The 22,045-nt window shown below is 49.1% G+C and overlaps 8 protein-coding genes across 14 annotated transcripts; 5 read left to right on the top strand and 3 right to left on the bottom strand.

Annotated features, from left to right (window-relative positions):
- The first annotated feature begins 1,184 nt into the window (after positions 1-1,184).
- On the top strand, positions 1,185-2,591 carry LOC9647772 (predicted GPI-anchored protein 58). Its single transcript, XM_024686340.1, has 5 exons — positions 1,185-1,409; positions 1,595-1,687; positions 1,872-2,219; positions 2,276-2,365; positions 2,417-2,591. The coding sequence occupies exons 1-5, from the start codon at positions 1,185-1,187 to the stop codon at positions 2,492-2,494; spliced, it is 834 nt and encodes a 277-aa protein (XP_024542108.1). The 3' UTR covers positions 2,495-2,591.
- Positions 2,592-3,024: 433 nt separating this feature from the next.
- Positions 3,025-5,504, top strand: LOC9647451 (dynein regulatory complex protein 1). Its single transcript, XM_002981435.2, has 9 exons — positions 3,025-3,169; positions 3,222-3,307; positions 3,364-3,453; positions 3,520-3,654; positions 3,714-3,943; positions 4,001-4,538; positions 4,603-5,219; positions 5,280-5,364; positions 5,422-5,504. The coding sequence occupies exons 1-9, from the start codon at positions 3,025-3,027 to the stop codon at positions 5,467-5,469; spliced, it is 1,974 nt and encodes a 657-aa protein (XP_002981481.2). The 3' UTR covers positions 5,470-5,504.
- LOC9647771 (uncharacterized protein YpgQ) lies at positions 5,353-6,807 on the bottom strand. Of its 2 annotated transcripts, XM_002981321.2 has the most exons (7): positions 6,332-6,807; positions 6,236-6,266; positions 6,164-6,185; positions 6,020-6,111; positions 5,876-5,971; positions 5,638-5,816; positions 5,353-5,573 (listed from the first exon to the last, which is right to left on the bottom strand). In XM_002981321.2, the coding sequence occupies exons 1-7, from the start codon at positions 6,755-6,757 to the stop codon at positions 5,487-5,489; spliced, it is 933 nt and encodes a 310-aa protein (XP_002981367.2). In that variant the 5' UTR covers positions 6,758-6,807; the 3' UTR covers positions 5,353-5,486. The 2 variants fall into 2 exon arrangements, with proteins under 2 accessions (XP_002981367.2, XP_024542156.1); XM_024686388.1 differs by having other exon boundaries at positions 6,020-6,266.
- Positions 6,808-6,812: 5 nt separating this feature from the next.
- LOC112350350 (pentatricopeptide repeat-containing protein At4g02750-like) lies at positions 6,813-8,405 on the top strand. Its single transcript, XM_024686339.1, has one exon. It carries the CDS (start codon positions 6,813-6,815, stop codon positions 8,403-8,405), a length of 1,593 nt encoding a protein of 530 aa, XP_024542107.1.
- LOC9647770 (probable inactive purple acid phosphatase 27) lies at positions 8,304-11,056 on the top strand. 4 transcript variants are annotated; one of them, XM_024686386.1, is made up of 12 exons: positions 8,304-8,413; positions 8,519-8,717; positions 8,772-8,930; positions 8,985-9,107; positions 9,159-9,251; positions 9,300-9,432; positions 9,481-9,562; positions 9,630-9,762; positions 9,814-10,019; positions 10,079-10,204; positions 10,262-10,571; positions 10,621-11,056. In XM_024686386.1, the coding sequence occupies exons 2-12, from the start codon at positions 8,565-8,567 to the stop codon at positions 10,927-10,929; spliced, it is 1,827 nt and encodes a 608-aa protein (XP_024542154.1). In that variant the 5' UTR covers positions 8,304-8,413; positions 8,519-8,564; the 3' UTR covers positions 10,930-11,056. The 4 variants fall into 4 exon arrangements, with proteins under 4 accessions (XP_024542154.1, XP_024542152.1, XP_024542153.1 ...); XM_024686387.1 differs by lacking the exon at positions 8,304-8,413 and having other exon boundaries at positions 8,539-8,579; positions 8,639-8,717; XM_024686384.1 differs by having other exon boundaries at positions 9,630-10,019.
- Positions 11,057-12,865: 1,809 nt separating this feature from the next.
- On the top strand, positions 12,866-15,793 carry LOC9647450 (probable WRKY transcription factor 31). The gene is made up of 6 exons (XM_002981433.2): positions 12,866-13,567; positions 13,631-13,726; positions 13,788-13,961; positions 14,030-14,605; positions 14,663-14,776; positions 14,888-15,793. The coding sequence occupies exons 1-6, from the start codon at positions 13,283-13,285 to the stop codon at positions 15,668-15,670; spliced, it is 2,028 nt and encodes a 675-aa protein (XP_002981479.2). The 5' UTR covers positions 12,866-13,282; the 3' UTR covers positions 15,671-15,793.
- Positions 15,794-15,839: 46 nt separating this feature from the next.
- LOC9647449 (nuclear transcription factor Y subunit B-10) lies at positions 15,840-16,887 on the bottom strand. The gene is made up of 2 exons (XM_024686415.1): positions 16,282-16,887; positions 15,840-16,170 (listed from the first exon to the last, which is right to left on the bottom strand). The coding sequence occupies exon 1, from the start codon at positions 16,740-16,742 to the stop codon at positions 16,398-16,400; it is 345 nt and encodes a 114-aa protein (XP_024542183.1). The 5' UTR covers positions 16,743-16,887; the 3' UTR covers positions 15,840-16,170; positions 16,282-16,397.
- Positions 16,888-19,760: 2,873 nt separating this feature from the next.
- Positions 19,761-22,038, bottom strand: LOC9647769 (8-amino-7-oxononanoate synthase). Of its 3 annotated transcripts, XR_002993731.1 has the most exons (12): positions 21,795-22,038; positions 21,643-21,749; positions 21,486-21,593; positions 21,206-21,426; positions 21,088-21,129; positions 20,950-21,037; positions 20,628-20,898; positions 20,409-20,559; positions 20,265-20,333; positions 20,040-20,207; positions 19,933-19,994; positions 19,761-19,875 (listed from the first exon to the last, which is right to left on the bottom strand). XR_002993731.1 is itself a non-coding variant. In XM_024686373.1 (11 exons), exons 1-11 carry the CDS (start codon positions 22,030-22,032, stop codon positions 20,087-20,089), a joined length of 1,368 nt encoding a protein of 455 aa, XP_024542141.1. In that variant the 5' UTR covers positions 22,033-22,038; the 3' UTR covers positions 20,036-20,086. The 3 variants fall into 3 exon arrangements, 2 of the variants coding, with proteins under 2 accessions (XP_024542141.1, XP_024542140.1); XM_024686373.1 differs by lacking the exons at positions 19,761-19,875; positions 19,933-19,994 and having other exon boundaries at positions 20,036-20,207; positions 20,628-20,716; positions 20,765-20,898; XM_024686372.1 differs by lacking the exons at positions 19,761-19,875; positions 19,933-19,994 and having other exon boundaries at positions 20,036-20,207.
- Between the last annotated feature and the right edge of the window lie 7 nt (positions 22,039-22,045).

Raw genomic sequence — 22,045 nt, 5'->3', positions numbered from 1 at the left:
ACGGGAACATGAGCGCAATGCTTCCAACGACTTCTGTAAAAATCTGGTTCACTGGTACACTCTTTTTTCTGAAATCTATGTTCTCCAGATATTAACAAGCCTAAAACAGTGATAGTATCTATTCTCTCCAAGTATTCATGGTGAATGCGCATCACTCCATTCAGTCCAGATGTATGGGTCATCTGGTACTAAGTCTTCTGTTTTTTGCTTTATTTTCTTTCTTTCCTTCGTGGAACAGAAATGCATCTGGTCTGTCCAATGCATTGCCATTGCCTCACGCACAAGCCGAGAAATTTACAACGAAGCACAGGAAGTGGAGCAGCAAACTTCTCGTAAGTGGTCCCCGTTCGTTTTTTTGACATCAAAAGGCCGCGAACGCGTTGTATTCCAACCTCAAGGGCGGGCCTCATTACTCCTTGCAAGCACCAAGTGACGACGTTAATGTATACTCGATTTGCCGAAGTTCTCCATCCCGTGGATGATGCTTTCTTTACAGGGACATATAGGCCATTCTCTTGTGTGAGGGCAAACAAGAGCAAAGGCATTGGCTTTGTGTCCGCCTGAGCAAGAGCCTCAATGCTGCTACGTAGGATCCTCTTCCTAAAGACCTCCTGTCTGCATTCATTTTCTGTTTCTTTCCCTTTTGTTTTGGTGCAATGGTGGGGATATTGCAGCGAGGATGTTCAAAGTAGCTATCTTCTTCTTTTCTAATGGTGTTGAAACCTTTATTGTAAGAAAGAAGAGAGAACGCACTGTTTAATGAGCTTGTTCTGACGCTCCTCTGTTGCAAGACCCCAGAGATTGGAGAGAACGCCAAGGCCGGGACGGCGGCGAAGCTGGAATCCATCTCGATCCAAGAAGGCAACGCCATGGAAGTGGGCTTCGCAGAAGAGGAGCCAGGAGATGGAGACGATGGCGTAGTTTCTTTGCGTTTATATGTAATATAGCTTTCTCATTTTGCTTAATTACGGGGGATGTTTTCTAACAGGGGGAGCGTGTTGTAGAAGCTCCCCAAAATCTTAAAACTAGCCGTTGTAACGAAGAACCCTAGAAATGGGGATGGGGGGCGACGGCGACGGCGACGGCGAGCGCCTTAAGGTAAGAAATCTTTCTCGCGCAGCTCCTGATCAGTCTCGCGTCTACAGGATCGTGCCGCTCCAGCGCCGCCAGCGCCGCTGCCAAGGATGGCTCCAGCTCCGCCAGCGCCGCGACCAGGGATGGAATCTGCCGCTCCAGCAATACCAGAGATGAAATGCGAGGAGCGCTTTGAGGTAAGAATCCTTCTTGCGGAGCTCCTTCAGTTCACGCCTGTACAGGACCTTGCCGCTCTCGCGCTACCAGCGCCACTTCCAGGGATGGACCCTGCCACTCCAGCGCTACCAGAGATGGAATGCGAGGAGCGCTTTAAGGTAAGAATCCTTCTTGCGGAGCTCCTTCAATTCACGCCTGTACAGGACCTTGCCGCTCTCGCGCTACCAGCGCCACTTCCAGGGATGGACCCTGCCACTCCAGCACTACCAGAGATGGAATGCGAGGAGCGCTTTAAGGTAAGAATCCTTCTTGCGGAGCTCATGATCAGTTCACTCCTCTACAGGACCCTGCCGCTCTAGCCCTGCCAGCGCCACTGGACCCTGCCGCTCCAGTGCCACCAGTGATGGAATGCGATGACGAGGAGGAGCGCCTTAATGTAAGAAATCCTTCTCACAGAGCTTCTGATCAGTTACGCTTCTACAGGATCCTGGCGCTCTAGTGCTGCCAGCGCCTCCTCCTGCCGCTCCAGTGCCACCAGTGATGGAATGCGATGACGAGGAGGAGCGCCTTAATGTAAGAAATCCTTCTCACAGAGCTTCTGATCAGTTACGCCTCTACAGGATCTTGTCGCTCTAGTGCTGCCAGCGCCTCCTCCTGCCGCTCCAGTGCCACCTCCAGAGATCGAGCCTGCCGCTCCTGTGCCACCAGAGTTGGAATGCGACGAGCAAAAGAGGAAACGACCAAGGTTTCTAAAGGGCGAAGCTGTTCCACTTGATGAAGCTCCACATACCCCAGAGACTGCTCCACACGCTCCAGAGACTGATGCAGATCCGGCAGCACTACAGCCTCCTCTCCCGGCTGATCTAGCTCCTGTCCTCCCAGCTGCTGCTCTCCTCCCAGCTGAGCCAGTGCTATCGCCTCCTCCGGCTGCTGCTCACGCTCATGGAGCTTCTTCATCCACACCCATGGTAATAATTTTGTTTGCGTTTGTCTTTGTATTAGTGTTTTTTGTTCTACCTTGCAGGATGTTTTTAAACTACGTGCACGGAGGCGCCTTCAACTTCGCGGTTTGATTCCTCCCACAGCCCCAGCAGTTGCCCGGGAAATGCCAGAGGTTTTGTTAACATGCTTTGTTTTGCTTTGTTCTTCATTTGCCTTTTCTTAGGTTGGTTTCTGTGTCGAGGACGACGATTGGGAGTGGAAGGTGGACATCAAAGAGCTTTTTGGCTCTTGTTTTCAGTAATTTAGTCCTGGAAAACATTTTACAGCGACTGTACAAAATTTGAGCGCATTTTGACAAGTATAAAATTGTATAAATCAACGACATTCTTGATTTCGCCTGTGATTCTTAAAAACCCTCATTTTTCATTATCTTTCTAGTGCAATCTTTGATCAACTTGAAGTAAAAAAGAAATTCATAAAGAGCTGAGGCAATCGCTACAATTGTGTGTAATGAGAAATGTTTTAGCTTCTCAAGGACACTCTCGTCAACAACTCTAACGGCTTTAGTGTTTGTCCATTGTCCTTAGACAATGTAGGTTGAACCTTCGACTTTAGTACTTTTGGCAAATGATTTAATACTTAAGGTGTTTGCTTCATAAATATAAATTTTCAGATGAATGCTTAATTTAAATTTACAAAGGAATAAATTATTTCTAGTGTTTTATTCAAACCTATTTATTATATTATCGCTGAATTCAATTAATATTAAAATGTCTATAAAGGAAATTGCCAACTTTCAAAAAATAAATTTCTAGGGTTAGGGCTTTGGTGATGACTCTCCCCGCGATGAATTCGGTAGCCGCTTTGGCAGCCGAGCAGAAGGCCGCGCAAGCGAATCGCGAGGCTAGAATCTCAGCGCGGAGGCAGCGCATTGCAAATAGGCTGCTCGCCCTGCAGTCGAGCCAAGCGACACAGCGTGAGCATTTCCTTGATCTCTTAGCATTATTTGGAATGCAAAAGTTTTCCAGGGCCCAAGACACATACGGATGAGAAAGAAGCCGGCCCGGCTCTCATGCAACTCTCATCGAGCTTGCAAAATCTCTCATTCTTGAAGGTAGCTTCTTGGCTTTGATCTTTCTTACCTTTGAAGCTGCGTACACAAGCTTGCAGAAAAACTTGGCGAACGACTTAAATCACATCCGGGGATCAGTGGATGATGAGCAGTGCAATCATCAGGAATGCGATCGTCAGAGATTGCAGGTTAGATTTTTTTAGCTCTTTTATTAGATGGATGAAAAACCACTCAACTGTAGTTCAACATCGTAGGAACTTCGCCAAGCGCAAGAAGAGGTTGAAATGTCGTGTGAGCAGCAAAATCAAGTATTAGCTGCAAGGTGGGATGCCATACGTGCGCTCGAGGTTCCTCAGCAAATCGCTGAGCAGCTGGAAAATCAACGAAAGGTCTGTAAAATCTTCAACTTCAAACCTTTTCCTCTCTGGAGTTTATCTGATTAGTGCAGGCTTGCAACCAAGTACTTGAAACTAAAGATAAACTTGCCGAGAAGATCAAAGAAGTCCTATTGCTCAAGACAGAAGAATACAACCTTGCGTGTATCCAACAAACCAAAGACGTCGATATGCTGGTGCTTGCCATGGGAAAGCAGGTTGTCAATCTCACAGCAGCTTATATCAAGGAGTTTCACGAGATCGAGAGCGCATTTCTTGTGCAGCGTTGGGAGCTCATCCAAAGGTAAAAGAGCTTTCGACTTTTACTGACCAAGTGAAAGAACGTTGGCTTCGTTTGCAGCAAAAAGGCAGAGATAGAAGGCTTGATAAAAAAGATGCGAGCCATGGAAGCGCAGTTTCAGGAGAGCTTGTACGCTCGGGGGGACGAGTACTCGGCCGCGCTGGATGAAACTCGACTCCAGGACTCGGAGGATTACAACCTTCTGAAAGTGAAGCTCGAGACGGACGTCCAGATTCTGGAGCAGCACCTCGAGTCGATGCAGGCAGCATATCAGATGAACACCGAGAAGCTCGACTACAACTATCGCGTTCTGATCGAGCGCGAGAACGACAACTACGTGACGGCAGGCCAGCAGAAACGCAAGCTGACGAAACTGAGAGACATCCAGACCAACTTGAAAACCAAGCACGCGGAGCTGGAGCGCAAGTTTAAGTGGCAGAACGCGAAGCTTGCGGACGATTACGCTCGAGTGACCAAGCTGCTGCAAGACTTGCAGAGCAAAGAACAGGAGCTCACGGCCGGGCACGAGTACCAGTTTCTCAAGTTTTATGCGATGCATCAACACTGCCTGGCAGTTCTCGTCAGCAAAGTTCTCCAGGTACTCAAATTCATCACAGTTTCATCACAGCTTTTGGGAGTAACTCACTTTCTTTTGCAAACAGGCTGACCAATATATTCATGAGCAGCACCTTGGGTGGAAGTGGCATCCTCCCGATCCTCAGCTCTTCATAGACTTGGCTTCTCCAGGCCCGGTGGAGGCTGAGAGTGACAGTGCAAACATGCCGAGTACCCCTGAGGCTGGTCTCGCCGAGAGCATAACTCTCGCAGTCGATAAACCAATGCTGGATATGCTGTGTAGCGAGCTCGCGTTTATCCTGGACGAGGAAGCCCAGAAGCTAGACGCGGGCCTTGAGATGGACGACCAGAGCTTCGTGAGGAGCATTGCGATCCTCCAGGCACTGGGCATATCAAGTGGAATAACTCTGGACAAGCTCAGGAAATTCGTGACGACTGCGGCAGGGAGGATGATACAGAAGGAGACTGTTATTCCGAGATTGCAGGAGTTTCTGATCGAGAACAAGGCCGAGGATCTCGTCCCAAAGCTGCAAGTTGGAGGAAGAAGAACGCCGGTTGAGAGGCCCAAAGAGAAAGAAATCAAAGCTACCGAGGAGGAGGAAAAGTGGAGAAAGTTCGCCAAAGTCATAAGTCCCAAGGTGGTTCACGTATGGCCGGCTCTGGACATCGCCATGCTCAAGTATAATCACGTCCTCAAGGATCGGTAAGCTCAGTCATAAAACACTTCTACCAAGCTACTAATCCCCTGTTTCATCAAGAGCAGTGTCGTCGTAGCTCGGGAGATCCAATCTCTCCGTTGGCAGAACGAAGAACTGAAAAGAATGCTCAAGCTTTGCTTGTCGTCGAAGGTTTGCATAGTCTTCTCATTTCCAAAATTTTTGTGACTGTGACTCGCATTATCTCAGGCACACGAGGAGCTTCACGTACCTACAACAATGGTCGCCGGCCGATAGCGGAGATCGTTTCGAAACTACGCAAAGCCTTCCCATTCCTGGAGAAACTCGGCCAGGTATGCCTCCATAAACTCGTGCCGCTTTTCTGCCCGCTTGCGACCAGCCTGTTTGATACAATAAGAGAAAGCCTTCGTCAGTGAGTGGCATTCACGCCAGAGAAGTCTCTACCTCAGTCTTCATGAGATCCTTGAGCTTCAATAGTTTCTCGTAGAAATGGTTGATCATCGTGTGCCGGCGGTCTTTCCTGGTATACTCCTCCTTAGTCATCCCGTCCAAAACTGGTAGGATCGATGCATCGTGAAGTATGTGATTCCTGCTGCCACCATACGTGAAGCATCGAGCAATTCCTAGACAGGCCAACAATGAAGATCAGTCATTCTCTTTTTCTTCCGCGAAAAGTTCTTACCGATTGCTCCAATTGCATCCAGTCGATCAGCGTCTTGGACGACAGCAAGCTCCGGGCTTTGATCCACTGCTCCATTTGCAAGTTGTTCCTTAAAACCTGCTATTCTTCTATGAGTATATGAAACTCGCAGTGAGAAGAACCAACCCATGGATTTTATGATCGAGAGGACCCTGTGCTTCGTATCGTTGTCAATACCTTCGTCGTCCAGGAATTCCTTGGCACGGTTTTGCTCGGAGCTAGAGACCAGCAGCGGTGAATTTTGGAATTCTCGCATAGATGATACTGTACCTCTCGACATACTTGTGATCGTCTGGAAGAACAAAGAGAAACGATCCGATGAAAGGAGGAAGTATTTCTTACCGACATCGTGAAGAAGCGCCGCCAATTCGATCTGTGTCACAGCAATGCGATCGAGCATAGTAATCGAACAAAGAAGAAGCTCAAATTCCTACTCACAACGCTCAAAGAAGAATCGCTCGTCAATCCCTCCTCCTTCGCGAGCTCCAGCGCCAGATTGCGCACCCGGATTACGTGCGAGGAATCGTGAGACGCGTCGTTCTTGGACATGATCTCGCACACAAATCGCTCGGCAGAAGAATGCGCCATAGCTCTAGGGTAGTAGAGAGCTTTCTTCCGGATGAGCCCTAGAGCAAGCGTTCTAGAGAACGCCAGTGACGCCATCGAGATTATTAGGTCTTCCAAGACGCTCGCCGACGCCAAGATCGCGCACGCTGCCGTCCTCTCCGATCCGCGCCATGGATCCAGCACGCTCATGCGCAATCTCCTCGTCCAGATGCACGCGCAGTGTGGTAATCTCCGCCTGGCTCGGCAGATCTTCACCGACACGACCGCCAAGGACCGATTCTCCTGGAATTTCATCATCGCGGCCTATGCCAATGCCGGGCATCTCCAGGAAGCGCAGGATCTGCTCGATTCCATGCCGCATTGGGATATGATCGCGAGCACGATCATGCTCGCTGCGTATGCCAAGCGCGGCCGCCTCGATCGAGCGAGAAAGGCTTTCGATACGATGCCGGTGCACGACCAGATCGCATGGAATGTGATGGTCTCGGCGTATTCCCAGGCCGGGGAGATTCAAGAATCCATGGATTTCTTCCGGAGGATGCCGTCGCGGACGCTCGTCTCGTGGACGAGCATGCTGTGCGCGTGCTCGCAGGTCGGGGAGTTCCAAGAATCGATGGCTCTCTTCCAGGATATGCCGATGAGAGACCTCATCGCGTGGAATGCGATGCTGGCCGCGTTCTCGGCCGCTGGAAATCTCCAAGAATCAAAGATGATCTTCGACGCCATGCCGGAGTGGGATTTGGCGTCCTGGACGGCGCTCCTCTCGGCCCTCTCCCAGGGAAATCACCGCCTCGACGAAGCGGAAGCTATCTTCTCCTCGATGCCGCTCCACGACTCCATCGCCCGGGCCGCCATGATCGACGCGTACGCGCTGAGCGACCGCCTGGATCTCGCGCAGGGATTCTTCGAGCGAATGCCGGAGAAAGATCTCGTCTCCTCCGCTGCTCTCCTCGCCGCCTACGCGCTCCACTCCAGATTCCAAGACTCGATCGCGATCTTCGAGAGCATGCCGGAGTGCGATCTCGTCACTTGGGCCACTACGATCACGTCGTTTGGTAGAATCGGCGACGTATCATCCGCCAAGAAGCTCTTCGATCGCATGCCAGAGAGAGACCAGGTATCGTGGAACACAATGCTTAGCGCATATGCCCATAATGGGCATTTGGAGCTCGCCAATTGCTTGTTCCAGGGAATGCCCCAGCACGACCGGATCACTCTAACGGAGATACTCTACGCGTACGGAAGTGGTGGCCACGTCGACGAAGCCATGCGCTTGTTCTCCTTGATGCCGTACGTGGACACAGTGGCCTGGAACATCATTCTCATAGCGCATGCCCACCACGGGCATCCTTCGCGCGTGGAGGAGCTCTTCTATCAGATGCCCGAGTGGAATAGCTTCTCGTGGAACGTCATGCTCTCTACGTACGCTCACAAAGGATGTTTCGAGCGAGCGTTGGGGGTCTTCGAGACGATGCCGGAGAAGAATCTGGTGTCTTGGAACTGCATGCTTTCGGGATTTGCGAGCAGCGGGCATTTTGATGAAGCGCTGGAGGTTCTAGAGGCGATGTTACTGGAAGCTGTGGAGCCGGACGAGATCACGTTTACGAGCGTGGTTCTTGGGTGCAGTCACGTAGGTGATGCGGAGGTGGCGAGGGATTTTTTCCGGGGCATGAAGCTGGATCACGGGCTGGATCCCACGAAGCAGCAGTACGGTTGCATGGTCAACTTGCTTGGCCGTGCGGGGTACGTTGGCTATGCGGAAGATCTCGTCAGAAACATGCCTTATGTTCCTGATGGACGAGAGTGGGCTTGCTTGCTTGGGTCGGTGCAAACAAGTGAGAAGAAAGGTTTGAAAGGCGGAGCTGCGAGGAAGGCACTGGATTTGGAGCCTAGAAGCGGTGCATCGTATGTTCTTTTGGCGAACAACTGCTTCCAAGTCGACTAGAAGCACAGGTTCGTGTTTTACTCTTTTTTTTTCTTGTTTTTTTTGGGTTTGACTTTGTCTGGAGAAGGCAGAAAGTCAGGCAGTAACCTTTTGAATTCCTTTTTCTTTTCTAGATACGGGCTTGCTATAGGAGCACTGGCTCCGAGCTATTGACAAAGAATGGCTGCTTTTTGGGTACTATTGGTCTTTGGCGCTCTGGTCGCGGCAAATGACGAACATCAGCCTCTGTCCAGGATTTCGATTCACAGGTCTGCTGTTCGGCTTCAATCTTCGGCCAGTATCACCGCTTCTCCACAAGTGCTTGGTCTCAAGGTACCTTTTTCTCGCTTCTTGCTTGTGCAAAGTTTGATATGTTTGTTCTTCCAGGGCGTAAACGTAGACAATGTGAGAGTTATCTTTCAAATGCCAATTGGAGCCTCGAGCTCTGACTGGATTGGTGTATTTTCACCGTCCAATTTCAGCTCCAAACTGTGCTTGAGTGATCAGCTGGGTGAAGAACCGAGGTTGTGCAATGCGCCAATCAAGGTGAGCAGCAGTTTTTTGTTCTGTCGTTTATCGCTGTGTTTTTTTCTTTGACAGTATCAGTTTGCCAACATGTCGGACTCTCAATACGCCATGAGTGGACGGGGGGAACTTACGTTTCGACTCATAAACCAGCGTCAAGATTTTGCTTTCGGATTGTTCAGCGGCTACCTTGACAAGGTAAACCTGTTATTCTTTAATGATCCAACTGTTGCATTTTTTTGCATGCAGCCAGTTCTCGTGGCTGTTTCACAACCTGTCGCCTTCAAGAACCCCAAAGCTCCAGTTTCCCCGAGACTGGCTCTAGGCAAGGATTGGAATGAGGTAATCCAATAGTTTGTGTGACATCACTTTCTAAAGGTCTGACATCAGATGACTGTTACTTGGACGAGTGGATATTCTATTTCTGAAGCAAAGCCTTTTGTTCTTTGGGGTCCAGAAGATGAGAAATACGCTTTTCGTGCTCCAGCCTCCACCCTCACCTTCACTCAAAAGGATATGTGCGGTATGGAATTTTCTTGCGTTTGCGATTTGCTTAGTGGTATTCGGCCAGGTGCACCAGCAAATACAGTCGGCTGGCGTGATCCTGGCTACATCCATACAAGCTACCTCAAGAATCTCTGGCCTAGCACAACGTATACACTTTCTTTTTTAGAGTTTCTCTCCCCTAAGTTTCTCCTTTTCTTTCTTGCTTTCTCTCAGGTACTTTTATAAGATTGCTCACAAGTTGAAGAGCGGGGACACCGTTTACGGTCCTGAGAATCATTTCATGTCATCTCCAGCTCCAGGACAAGATTCCTTGCAACGAGTTGTCATATTTGGTGACATGGGAAAGGTGCGTATTTTCGTGGACCAAAAACAAAATACTGAGTTTCCTTACTGGCAGGGTGAACGGGACTTGTCGAACGAGTACAGTGACTATCAACCTGGTGCGCTGAACACGACGGATCGCCTGAACGAGGATCTTGACAACATCGATATGGTTTTCCATATCGGTGACATCACTTACTCCGATGGATACCTTTCCCAGTGGGATCAGTTCACGGAGCAGATTGAGAGAATTTCTTCACGAGTGCCATACATGATTGCCAGGTTTCTGGCATTGGTTTGATTGCTCTTGTCCCACTCCACTGACGTTTAACTCCATGCAGTGGAAACCATGAAAGGGATTGGCCTCTCTCCGGCTCGTTTTACAACGTTACAGATTCCGGTGGTGAATGTGGTGTTCCAGCTCAAACAGTGTTCAACATGCCAGCGAAAAATAGAGCCAAATTTTGGCAAGTGTTTGTTTTTTCCATTTGTACTTTCTGTTTTACTCTGGATTGCGTCTGCAGGTATTCAGCTGACTACGGAATGTTTCGTTTTTGTGTTGCCGACTCCGAGAATGACTGGCAGGAAGGCAGCGAGCAGTATAAATTCATAGAGGAGTGCTTGTCAAGCGTGGACAGGCAAAAGCAACCATGGCTCATCTTCATCGCACACCGTGTTCTTGGCTACTCGTCGGGGTGGTTCTACGCCACACAAGGCACCTTCGCAGAGGCCATGGCCAGAGACACATTCCAAAAGCTCTGGCAGAAGTACAAAGTGGACCTCGCATTCTATGGTCACCTCCACCATTACGAACGAACTTGCACCGTCTATCAGGTACTCCCGAGCAGTGTAAGGTCTCACCCCGTCACATCATTTCCTACAGAACCAATGCGTGGGGAAGGAAACCGAGAACTACTCCGGGAAGTTCAACGCGACAATTCACCTGGTAGTCGGCGGTGCCGGCGCTCACTTGGCAGACTTCACGCCGATCAACACGACATGGAGCCTAGTCCGCGACAGAGACTACGGTTTCGGCAAGCTGACCGCGTTCGATCACTCGACTCTCCTGTTCGAGTACAAAAAGAGCAGCAGCGGCGATGTCTACGACAAGTTTTGGATCAAACGCGAGTACATGGACGTGCTGGGCTGTGATACTCTCCGAAACTGCCCAGAGGTGGCGCTGGGGCGGTGACGCTGAGGAGAAAATTATACTCACAAGGTACAATTTTTCTTTCCATGCTACAAACGTGATAAGAATGATAAAGAAATTGTGCCAAGAGACTTGCTTTAAATGGATCTCGGCCTCTCGCCCCGACAAAGGTTCCAGTGACAGGAGAAGTAATGTACTAATGTTTTGGTGCCACAGCACAGCTTACAACCTCCAAGCCAGCAGCTGGAGCCAGACAAATTTGAGCAATGCGCAGCCAAGAAAGTCCATTTCAATGCTTTCTTTTGGTAGTTTTTTCTTTGAAGTTTAATATTTGTTTTTCGTTCCCAGGCCCAGGAGACTTTGAAAAGATGCATCGAAACTAAAAAAGTATAAGAGAGAAAAAAAGGACGAGAAAACCATTGTCACTTGTAGAATCAATGATCTAATCTAACACGATGTGCTTAGTTTATATCCGAATGATTGACTTGCTAGTCCATGATCACCACACGCAAATCCGGCGGCCGGACATGCTCAAATAGCTGCTTGCTGGGGATGATATTGTCAAAATCCAAATCAGCCACAAACGCGGGATCAAGGCGCAAGTTCTTGGCTTGTCTCCGTCGGTATGACAGCTTACTTAGTTGACAATTGAAAGCTTCCAAAGGAGATCATGCGGGATTAAACCCAAGTTGACAATTGATAGTGTCAATGCTGAGAAGCATTTTATCCGATCGCCCAAACGTGGTCGTGTCGTGTGAGTATGATCGTATCATTTATGAGCTCAATTTGCTAATGTTTAGCATTGCCATTGCCATGTTCAAAGCATCAAAGAGTCCAAGTCCTGTTTGAAATGGCTTAATGTTGGAGTATTAGCTATAACATTTAGTCAACGGCGTCTCTGACCGGTCAACGACCTGAGAATATGCCTGTATTATGCTAAGAACTCTTGGAAGCACAAATGCTTTGTTCTTGGTGAGGTCAATGCCTACGCTTGGATCTATCTTAAAATTCGCATTTGCCAATGGGTGCTGTGCGATGATCCAATGCTCGATGTGGATATGGGGATGTGCTGATGTTGTCGCGACGAACAGTTTGGATTAGTATAGTGTTACTTGTACATGGTTTCAACAAGGTCAACTTCTACGTGACGCAATTGTGAGGCAAATGCCACACATTAGATTTAATGCAAGCTCTTACTCTTCTCCTCAAATGCTGTACCTTGGACGGGCATTTTCATTTCTCGCGTATACCATGGATCCGTCCTCCACGATCAAAGATTCGTACCTTCGCGTGGAAGTTTAGTGGCCATGGATGATTTAATGACACCAGTTGAGACTAGAGTTTTTCTTTGACTTGGGAGTGATCAGGGCGATAAAATATACACAGGGCTTGAGACTTTTGCGTGTAAGTATAGCTGTATACACCACCCAAAACTCTACTTGTTTAGCTTGTAATGCGTGGTTTCCGTATTTTAATATGATGATGTCACTCGCATTGATCATCGTTGACTCTGCTAGGACAGATAAACAATGGGCTCTTCACGAGCACGTATGGTCATTCGATCAAGCGAGCTAGAGAGCATATATCCCGGTCAACCCTTCTTAGACAACACCACCAAGATTTCAAACTATCCTAATCTACACAAAACTACGAGAAATTTTTCTTTTATTGTTGTTGAAAACCGGTCAAGCTTGGGAAGAATATAAAAGCGTCCCCAAGTCGCAAGTCCTCGTGGCCCACAATCGTGGCCGTCCGTGCGGGCCCACGTTGCGGGATCCCACGGTCCAGACGCTCCCATGCACACAAGTAGCCGTATCCAGTGGAAGCACCCAGATGCAAGTCCTCGAACAAGTCAGAGTTTAGAACGCCGTGGACCCGCAAACGATGGTTTAGTGCCAGCGACGTAGCCAACAGGTAATAAAAGCAAAACTTTCCCCACAAAGTCCCTTGAATTCGAGGGTTTATAAGGGTTGAATGTTTTTCTTGCTTCTAGGATCCTCCCCCTATTGTGTGTGTTCTTTCTCTTCCTCTTTCAAAAATTTCTTCAAGTCGTTGTATCTCGCTGCAATCCATCTCCTGGACGGAGAAGTCTTTGAAAGGATAGTTATTTGTCGCTCAGTGTCAGAAGAGTCAATGGAATTGAGGGCAACCGAATCGCAAAGCTCTCTTCCACTGAAGCTTTGAAAGACAAAAGATCACGCTTTGGAACGTGTCGTATCCATCTTCTTTTCTTTGCTGGTTTCTACGTACATGGCACACTCTTTTCGACTTTCTTCTTTGATAACTTGCTTGTATTAAGTTTCCCAAACTTCCCCTCTTTTCTCTTTTTCTATCTCTCTTTCTCTCTCAAAGCTGATCCAGGCAACACGGTGTAGTTAATGGTACCAGGCCAGAGATGGAAAAGGGACAAGACAGCGTGAAAGAGAATCGAGAGATAGATCTGTCGCTGAAGCCACTCGCAGAGCAAAGCTTGATTGCTGGCGAGAAGCTCCACTCTCCTGGAAGCACCAGCACGCCGTCGCAGGATCACAGCCAAGCTCCGGATGACCGTGATCGTCACGAGGGCGATGGCGATAGTGGTGATCTCAAGACAATAAAGATGATCAAAGACGAGCACGTTAACTCATATCGGTGTGGTCTGGTCGGCTGCGACGCCACATTCGCGGATCAATGGGCGATGGTAAGCTTTTCTTTTTTTCTTCGTCTCGTGGTGTCAAACGGGAGATTGAAAATCTTGCTGCAGCACCGACACAGTCTCAGTGTGCACGGCGATAAGCCCACAGTGGAAGAAAGTAGCCGACCGGAGAAACCAAGCGTCAAAGTGGAGATGCAAGACCAGGTAAAGCCTTCTGATGGTACCTGTTGGAGATTTGATTCGAGCTCTTGAGAAATCCTTGCAGCTTGCGATGGCTCAAACGGAGCTCCAGCGCATGAACGAGGAGAACGAGAAACTCAAAGTCATGCTCAATCATATGTCGGGCGAGTACTACAACCTCCAAATGCAAATGGCCGCCGCTGCCCAGCAGCAGCAGTCCCCGGATCAAGCCACCACCCACAAGCAGCTCCTATCCCAAGTGAGTTCTTCCCGATCCATCCAAAGTTTCAGTTTTGATCGAAGCTAAATTGAATTCAAATGATCCAGGTTTCGTTTCCAGCGATGCAGCCAATTCTCGAGGAGCCATCATCCTCGGATCCAGTAAACACCACTCTTGGGCTCAGCTCGTCTTCCACCGACAGACCCAGCCCGAAGCGACGAAACCGGCCAGTCTCCCTCTCCGACGCCGACTTCGATATCTGCAGTGCCAAGAAGGTTTCCAAGACCACCCTCAGCTCCAGCCTGCTCGCGGACCAGGACAGTGACAAAACCGAGAGCACTGGAGCAGCCAGGAGATCATCCACTCACCAGGACCACCTGAGCAAAGATCACCACTTCAAATCATCGCTGGGAGCCCCCGCGAGGCCTGCTCTGATGGCCAAGGATCACGCCTCCGCCGAGAGCAGCAGTGCGGCCAAGACGACAATCATGAGCAATATGGCGGGGAGGAAAGAGAAAGATCGATCCGAGGGAGGCGAGTGGGCTGATCCGCCCAGTAAGGCCATGAAATCCTCCTCTATTTCTGCTAGCGCTGCTGGAGCCGCGGGAGGATCGATCGACCACCCGGATCCAGTCGTCCGGAAGGCACGGGTCTCAGTTCGAGCCAGATCAGACGCTCCAACCGTGAGTTTGTTCGCGCCCATTTTTCTTTTCTGGTTTTGACTAAGATCACGCGCGCAGATGAACGATGGCTGCCAGTGGAGGAAGTACGGACAAAAGATGGCGAAGGGAAACCCATGCCCCCGAGCGTACTATCGCTGCACGGTAGCACCGGGTTGTCCAGTTCGAAAGCAGGTATTAAACAGGCTATGTCGGAGAAACTCGGATCAATCCAGGAGTTTCTTGTGATCAAGTTGTATGTTTCCTCAAATTCTTACTTTGAGAAATTTCTTTTGGATGATCCAGGTCCAAAGGTGTGCCGACGATATGTCCATCTTGATCACCACTTACGAGGGCAGTCACAACCATCCTCTCCCTCCGGCAGCCACGGCTATGGCGTCCACCACTTCCGCCGCCGCTTGCATGCTCCTCTCGGGCTCCACTCTGAGCGAGAGTGTGATCAACAGCTCAAACGGCTCACCTTACATGGCCGACCACCACGGCCACCATTTGGCCGCCGCGGGATCATCCAACCCCACCATTTGTGCCTCGTCCCCGTTTCCAACTATCACGCTCGATCTCACAAGTAGCAACTCCGCTGCAGCCCAGCTCGGCTTCCGTGGATCGCCCTTCGCCCACAATCCGGGAGGCGCAATGCTCACAACCGGCGCCTTCCACCACTCGACGAGATCACCATATAACTTCTTGAGCGAGCTCGCGCCAATCCAAAACTCGTCAGCTCCACTTTCTTCCCGGTCCAGAATGAGCGCTAGCACTGCTCATCAAGCGATGGATCCCATCAACGCCGCCACCGCTGCCATCACGGCGGATCCAAACTTTACCGCGGCACTGGCAGCGGCGCTTACGTCCATGATCGGGCAGTCGAGCACTGGAACAAATGCTTACAGCAGTGAGCTAGCACTGCGTGGTGTTCCCGGAGCCACGCTCTCGGGCTTGCTCAGCTCCGCTCTTCATTCTTACAACTCTGGCCAGGCTCCCACGCATTTGAGCATCACAAGTGGCTCGGCAGATCAAGCAGCGGCGAAACCAGTTGTGATCACGGACAGGAAACACAACGCAACGCTGTAGAATCAGTCAGTGGAGGCTGTAGAGGATAAAACAAAGCCTTCCAATAGTTTTGACAGCTAATGCTTACCAAATACTTTTGGTTTGCTGAAGCAAACCTTCCTAGCATAGATATCTAATGGGAAAACCTTATAAAGTAGCTCATCATGCTACTTTTCTTGCTTTTATTTTCTAAGATAGAATAATCCCAGGATGAGTTAGAAGTAATGGTAATAGGTTTCGTTACTACTGGCAGCTTACAGAGCTTTTGCCACAGTCTATAAAGTTACTCGAATCTGCGCTCTAAGCGGTCTTCTTGGTGGATGGAAGCGAATATCAGAGTGGAAACACACTAACACACACAATCTTGTTCAGCGAGAATTTCATCAACATCAGTAAGTTGTCTGCCATCGCTCCGAAGTGAAGCCAAGGTCGCATTTGCAAACAATAAGCAAACAGAAAAAAATAATCTAGGAACTTACCACAGCTGTAAGATTAGATTTAGCAGCCATATACCATATATCCTAGAAACAAAAGAAAAAGTGAATCAATTTGTGAAGCCAGCAAAGAATAAACTGAGGCGACCTTTAACAGCTCCATGTACGAAAAGAAGAAGAGAATCAAAGAGAGCTTACCAAAGTGATCAGAAGAATGTATATATGTATCAAAAAAGTGTGTGTGCTTGTGTGTTACAAGAGCTCCTTGCAATGGAGGAGGAGAGCGCCTAGAAAGAAAAGCAAAAGAAGAAATCCTAGCGAGTAGCGGCCTTACCACCGGCGGCGGCGGCGGCGGCAGCGGCAGCTTCCTGCGCGACCTTGCGCTCGAAGTAGACGCGAACGATCTCGGCGTGCTCCGCGAACCCTAATTGCTGGAGCGCCTTGAGGATGTCGTCGCCATTGATGGTCTTGCGCTTCTCCTTGGTGCAGCGGTCGGCGGCGATGCCGGTGACGAAGCAGATAAACTCGGACACGCACTCTTGGACGAGATCCTTGGCGTCCTTGGTCATCTTGGAGTTGTCCGGCAGCACGCGCTTCATGATCTTGCCGATGTTGGCGATGGGCAAGTGACGATCCTTGTCCTTGTTGCCCTCCTCCATCTCCTCCTCCTCCTTTTTCCTATAACTCCCCCCTCTCTCCCAAGAAAATCCTCCCCCTTCTCCTATACTTCCTTGCCTCCAAAAATATTCTAGAATCAAATTAATTCCTTTTGATTTTTAACCTATTTCATACAGGTCATAAACATCTAACCTAATCTCATCTAATCTTTGTCAAAATTATAATGCATAGAAAACCATAGTTTTTATGTAAATTCTTAATAATAAAGCTATTCTATTTTCTTTATTTGTTATATAACAATCAAAATCCAGTTAATTTCAGTTAAGGTGTGATAAGAGTTTTTTCCTATAACTCCCCCCTTTCTCCCAAGAAAATCTCCCCCTTCTCCTATCCAAAAATATTCTAGAATCAAATTAATTCCTTTTGATAACCTAATCTAATCTAATCTTTGTCAAAATTATAATGCTTAGAAAACCATAGATTCTTAATAATAAAGCTGTTTTATATATTTCTTTATTTAACAAGCAAAACCAAGTTAATTTCAGTTAAGGTGAGATAAGAGCTCCAATGAGGGGAGAGCTTACACCCAAGCTCTTCCTCTCCAAGTTAAATTCCATGGCGCGGTCTTCCTGCTGTAGCGTTCCAATAACTCCATGGCTGCCATTCCCAGCAGCCAACTCCAGGTATGCCAAGCAGAAAACGTTGCTCGTCCCGGGCTTTGGCACCAAATACTTGTCCGCTGGAACGCTCCACCGGAACTTGCTGCTGAAAACCATGGTCACATTGCGAAACCTGGTAACATCGGAGCTCCTCATCTGGTAGCACAAGCCCAGCTTCCCATTGTAAGCGCTCGTCGAAGCTCTCTTGATCTTCCTCTCGCTCGCCTCTTGCTGGAACTGGGCCACGACGAAGCCATAGATCTTGGGCGGAAGAGTGGTGAAGCGCTGCGTGACGCTGATCTCGACGTTATCCTCCTGGCCGGTGAGAAACGCCTTGATTCCAATGCCGGTCATCTTCACCATGTAGCTCGCGGCACCATCCAGCTTGAGAGGGATTTGCATGAACTCCACGGGCACGGTCACGGGTGGGACGATTTGCGTGTACTGGATCCAGGCCGTCTTGCCGAAGAAGATGGACGCGGAGGTGTCCCGCAGCGTGTAGGCGAATCGAAGAGGAAGCCCAAGGCTTCTGGAGATCTGCGCGGGCAAGGCCGTGTTCTTGGATCCCAGCGCCGCGATGCTGCGGCTGTTCTTGCGGCAGAGGATGGGGATGTTGGCGACGAAGGAATCGAACATGGCCGCGACTATGCCAGTGTTTCCAGTGACGAGCGTCGAGATTCCCAGCTTGCTGGCCGCCGGGCAGGAGGTGTTGGAGAAAGAGACGACTTGCGCGTTCGTGTCCATGGCGAAGCGAGAATCTATGGCGCTATCGAACACGGGGGTGGTGTTAAGCGCGAGCCTGGCGAGGTAAGTGATGGAGTTTCCATCGCTGGCGAGCACTGCCGTGGCGTCCACTGTCGGGATCTGCGAGTGGACTGAAAGGGGCAGCAGTGATAGCAGCAGTGATAGAAGTATTGGCAGTGGCGACATCGTTTTCCAGCAAGATTTTCGCTAGAAGACACACCAAGAACAGTAGATAAGAAGATCAATCCGCGACGTACTAGCTAGAGACAGCCTACGAAAACTTGAAAAACACTGGATGGAAGTTCTCTAGATCTGCTTGGATGAGGAGATGAGGACCGGGATTTTTATAGCGAGGAAGTCAAGTGCGCGGCGACCAATTTGGACTTGTAAACATCGCGTCAATCACGTGTAGCTAGCAAGACGGTGGCAGCCTTTCGAGTAAGTTTCGTCCATAGCTTCGCGATATTACACACATGGTATTTGTGTGTGGTCTCATACGCTCAAAAACATTAATGGTAACTTGGAATCCAGGGAAGAGAACTATGGAGAAGAGAAAGATCAAAGATTTTCAAGAGAAAACACTCTTTTGCTTCCAAAACTTTATAGCCGATCTACGGAAGAGAAGGTTTTCTTCATTCTTTCGAGGAGAAGAAGAGGAAAAACACATGATTTTCGAGCTCCAGCTCCATTGGAAAACTAAACAAAGAGAGAAGGTGTTCTCAAGGAGTGGTGAGGGATCCAATGAGAGGAAAACTTACACCCAAGCGCTTCGTTTCCAAGTTAAAGTCCATGGCGCGGCGTTCTTGCTGGAGCGTTCCAATAACTCCATGGCTGCCATTCCCAGGAGCTTGCAGATATGCCAGGCAAAACACGTTGCTCGCGCCGGGCTTTGGCACCAAGGACTTGTCCGCTGGAACGCTCCACCTGAACTTGCTACTAAACACCATGGTGACGTTGCGGAATCCTCTAATGTCGGAGCTCCTCATCTGGTAGCACAAGCTCAGCTTTCCGTTGTAGGCGCTGGCGGAGACTCGCTTGATCTTCTTCTCGCTTGCCTCTTGCTGGAACTGATTCACGATGAAGCTGTAGATCTTGGACGGGAGAGTGGTGAAGCGCTGGGTGACGCTGATCTCGACGTAGTACTTCTGCCGGATCAAAAACTCTTTGAATCCAATGCCGGTCAGCTTCACCATGTAGCTCGCCGCAGTGGCGTCCAGCTTGAGAGGAATGTGGACGAACACGACCGGCACTGTCCTCTCCAGACCTGTGTACTGGATCCACAGCGTCTTGCCAAAGAGAAGCGTTGCAAACGTTTGATCCCAAAGAACATAGGCGAACCTGAGAGGAGTTTTCTCGAGTTTGGAGAGCTGCGCGGGCAAGCTCGTGTTCTTGGAGCTCAGCGGGGCGACGTTGCGGCCTTTCTTGCGGCAGAGGATGTCAACGTTGCCGAGGAACGAGTCGGACGTACTTGCAACCTGGCCATCTTGTGCTGTTTGAAGCGACCAGAGGCCCAGCTTGGTGATGCGTGTGTCGGCGGCGGCGCACGAATTACTGGAGAGTCTGACGTGCTGCGCATTCGTGTCCATCGCAAAGAAGACGTCGGGCCTCTCGTCAAAGATGGGGGTGGAGTTCACTCTAAAGTCTGCGAGATAAGCGATGGAGTTTCCATCTTTGCCAAGTACTCCTCTGGCACCGATCGTTGGGACCGAATGCACAACCAGGGACAGCAGCAGCAGCAGCAGCAACAGCAGAACCAATGACATTTTCACGTCTGAAGATAAACGATTAGATCCTATCTGTGAGAACTCTCAAGAACATAAGAACTTACCTCGTTTAATTGAAGTAGACGGGAACAGAAGATTTGCGTTGGAAGCAAACTTTCTCCTGTCTCTACATGTGACAGACAAGAGTTATGCATGTGATTCTTTGAGTTACCAGAGAAAAAAGTAACTTCGTATAATCGCCTGTAAATCTGTCGTGTCTCACAGCTTGGAGAGAGGCTCCAAGCCGATCGTCTTGCTTCGTGATAGCCATGGAGCAAGACATTCGTATAGAGCCTGTACATGAGCTTCTGTATGCGAGGCACACAAAGTGATTCTAAGCCTAGACATAAGCATAAGAAGCAAGCAGTGAGTTCTAGATACGAGAAAATGTGGTTACCTGGATGAATTTGGAGGAACAACTGGTGGTCTAATTGGCAGTACATGAAAACCAGCCTTGAGAACGTCCCTACGTAACGAAAAAGAAATGTCGTTTGAACTTTGCAACACGAGGACTAAGAAAAAGGAAAATCATGGCTCTTACTTGCTCGCCAGGAGTGCATCTTTCTCGCTGCCAATGACCACCGAAACGATTGGACTTTGTATGTCTAGCCCCGTCAAATGAGCAAATTGTTTTACTCTGCTCCACAGTGCTTGACGCCGCCATTTTTCTTCGCTAGCAACGACGAGAGCAGCTGCCATACAGCAAAAGCCCATAAGCAAGGTCATGAAGAAAGAAAATGTTTTTAGCTTACAGCTTTACCATGAGCCGCCGCCACCACGGGAAGAGTGAGCGAAGTCGAAAAAACGAAAGAGCGGCCTCTAGATTGCATCAGCAACTTCCACTTGCGACTGCAGAGAAAATGCTTAAGAAACGGTTGAGAGAGAATTATATCATACCTGGTAGCAATGAAACCACCCTGACAACCAAATGCTTTGCTCAAAGTGCCGACATAAACATCGATTTTTTCTTCGACGCCATAAGCTTCGGCCACTCCACCTCCATTTTCACCACAGACCAAAGTTCCGTGGGCCTGCAGGTGCACTCCAATTCTAAAACTATAAAGATGATACAGAAAACTTACATCGTCGATAACCAGAACAAAATTATACTTATCCCGCAGTTGGACAAGCTTGTCCAGAGGGGCGAAATCTCCATCCATGCTAAATAGACTACACCAAAGATTGGTTGAGAGCTTTGACTGATTTTAAAGTGGACTTACCTGTCAGTAACCACGACTTTCCTCTCAAGTTTGCAGGAAGATCTGCATAAAAGAGAGAGAGAGAGAGAGAAAGGAGAAAGGATTAAAACACGCAAGTCACCAGAGGACAAGAACTTACAGCTTGCTTTCTAATTCTCTCATGTTATTATGGGAATAGACGTAAACCTCGGAGTTATTCTGCTTTTGAGCCACCCGGACACCGTCGATGATCGAAGCATGATTTAACTCGTCGGAAAAGATAGCTATCTTGTTCTGCGAGGAGAAGCCTGGAATATTCATGGAGATTGCGGTCATAACAGCCATATTAGCTGCAAATCCTGTAGGACACAGCAAGCATTCCTACAGAAGAAGAAAAAAAAAGTAAAAAGCTTGTAGCAGAAAAAAAGAAAGAAACGAACCTCTGTGTTTTTAAGCGATGCTATAGCCGATTCAAGTCTTCTGTGATGAATCGTATAGCCACAAATAAGAGCAGAGCCTCTTGGTCCCATTCCAAATTCGATAGCAGCCTGGACAGGAGTAGAGAAAAATTGATAGATGAAAGACTGGATCTAGCACCTTGGATGCGGCGGAGCGAACAGCCGGATGCATGGAGAGTCCAAGATAATCGTTTCCAGAGAATTGGATGAGCGATCGCATTCTCTCTTTCTCTCCACACGATTCTCCTGAGAAACAAAAAAGTTTACTCCTCATACTTCTCTTTTGCGTACCTGTGCTAGGCTCATCATCGATCCAGCGCTGGAATGTCTCGGGAGAGACTTGGAGTTGTACCGCTTGATCTTCCCAGGCGCCTCGATTATCGGAAAATCCACCTGCATTGCCGCTGCTAGTGGCGCTGCTGGCGCCGCTAGCTACACTCACAGTGCGCATGGATCGAAGGACCTTGGAGCCGATCAAGTGCGCGATCGCGGAATCCAGCCACGACCGCCACGCATCGTCTTCTTCCATGAGGAACATTCGT

Source organism: Selaginella moellendorffii, unplaced genomic scaffold (genome assembly GCF_000143415.4).
Source record: "Selaginella moellendorffii unplaced genomic scaffold, v1.0 SELMOscaffold_48, whole genome shotgun sequence".
NCBI lineage: Eukaryota > Viridiplantae > Streptophyta > Lycopodiopsida > Selaginellales > Selaginellaceae > Selaginella > Selaginella moellendorffii.
Note: the sequence above shows the minus strand (reverse complement) of the source record. Positions and strands in the feature narration are given on the sequence as shown.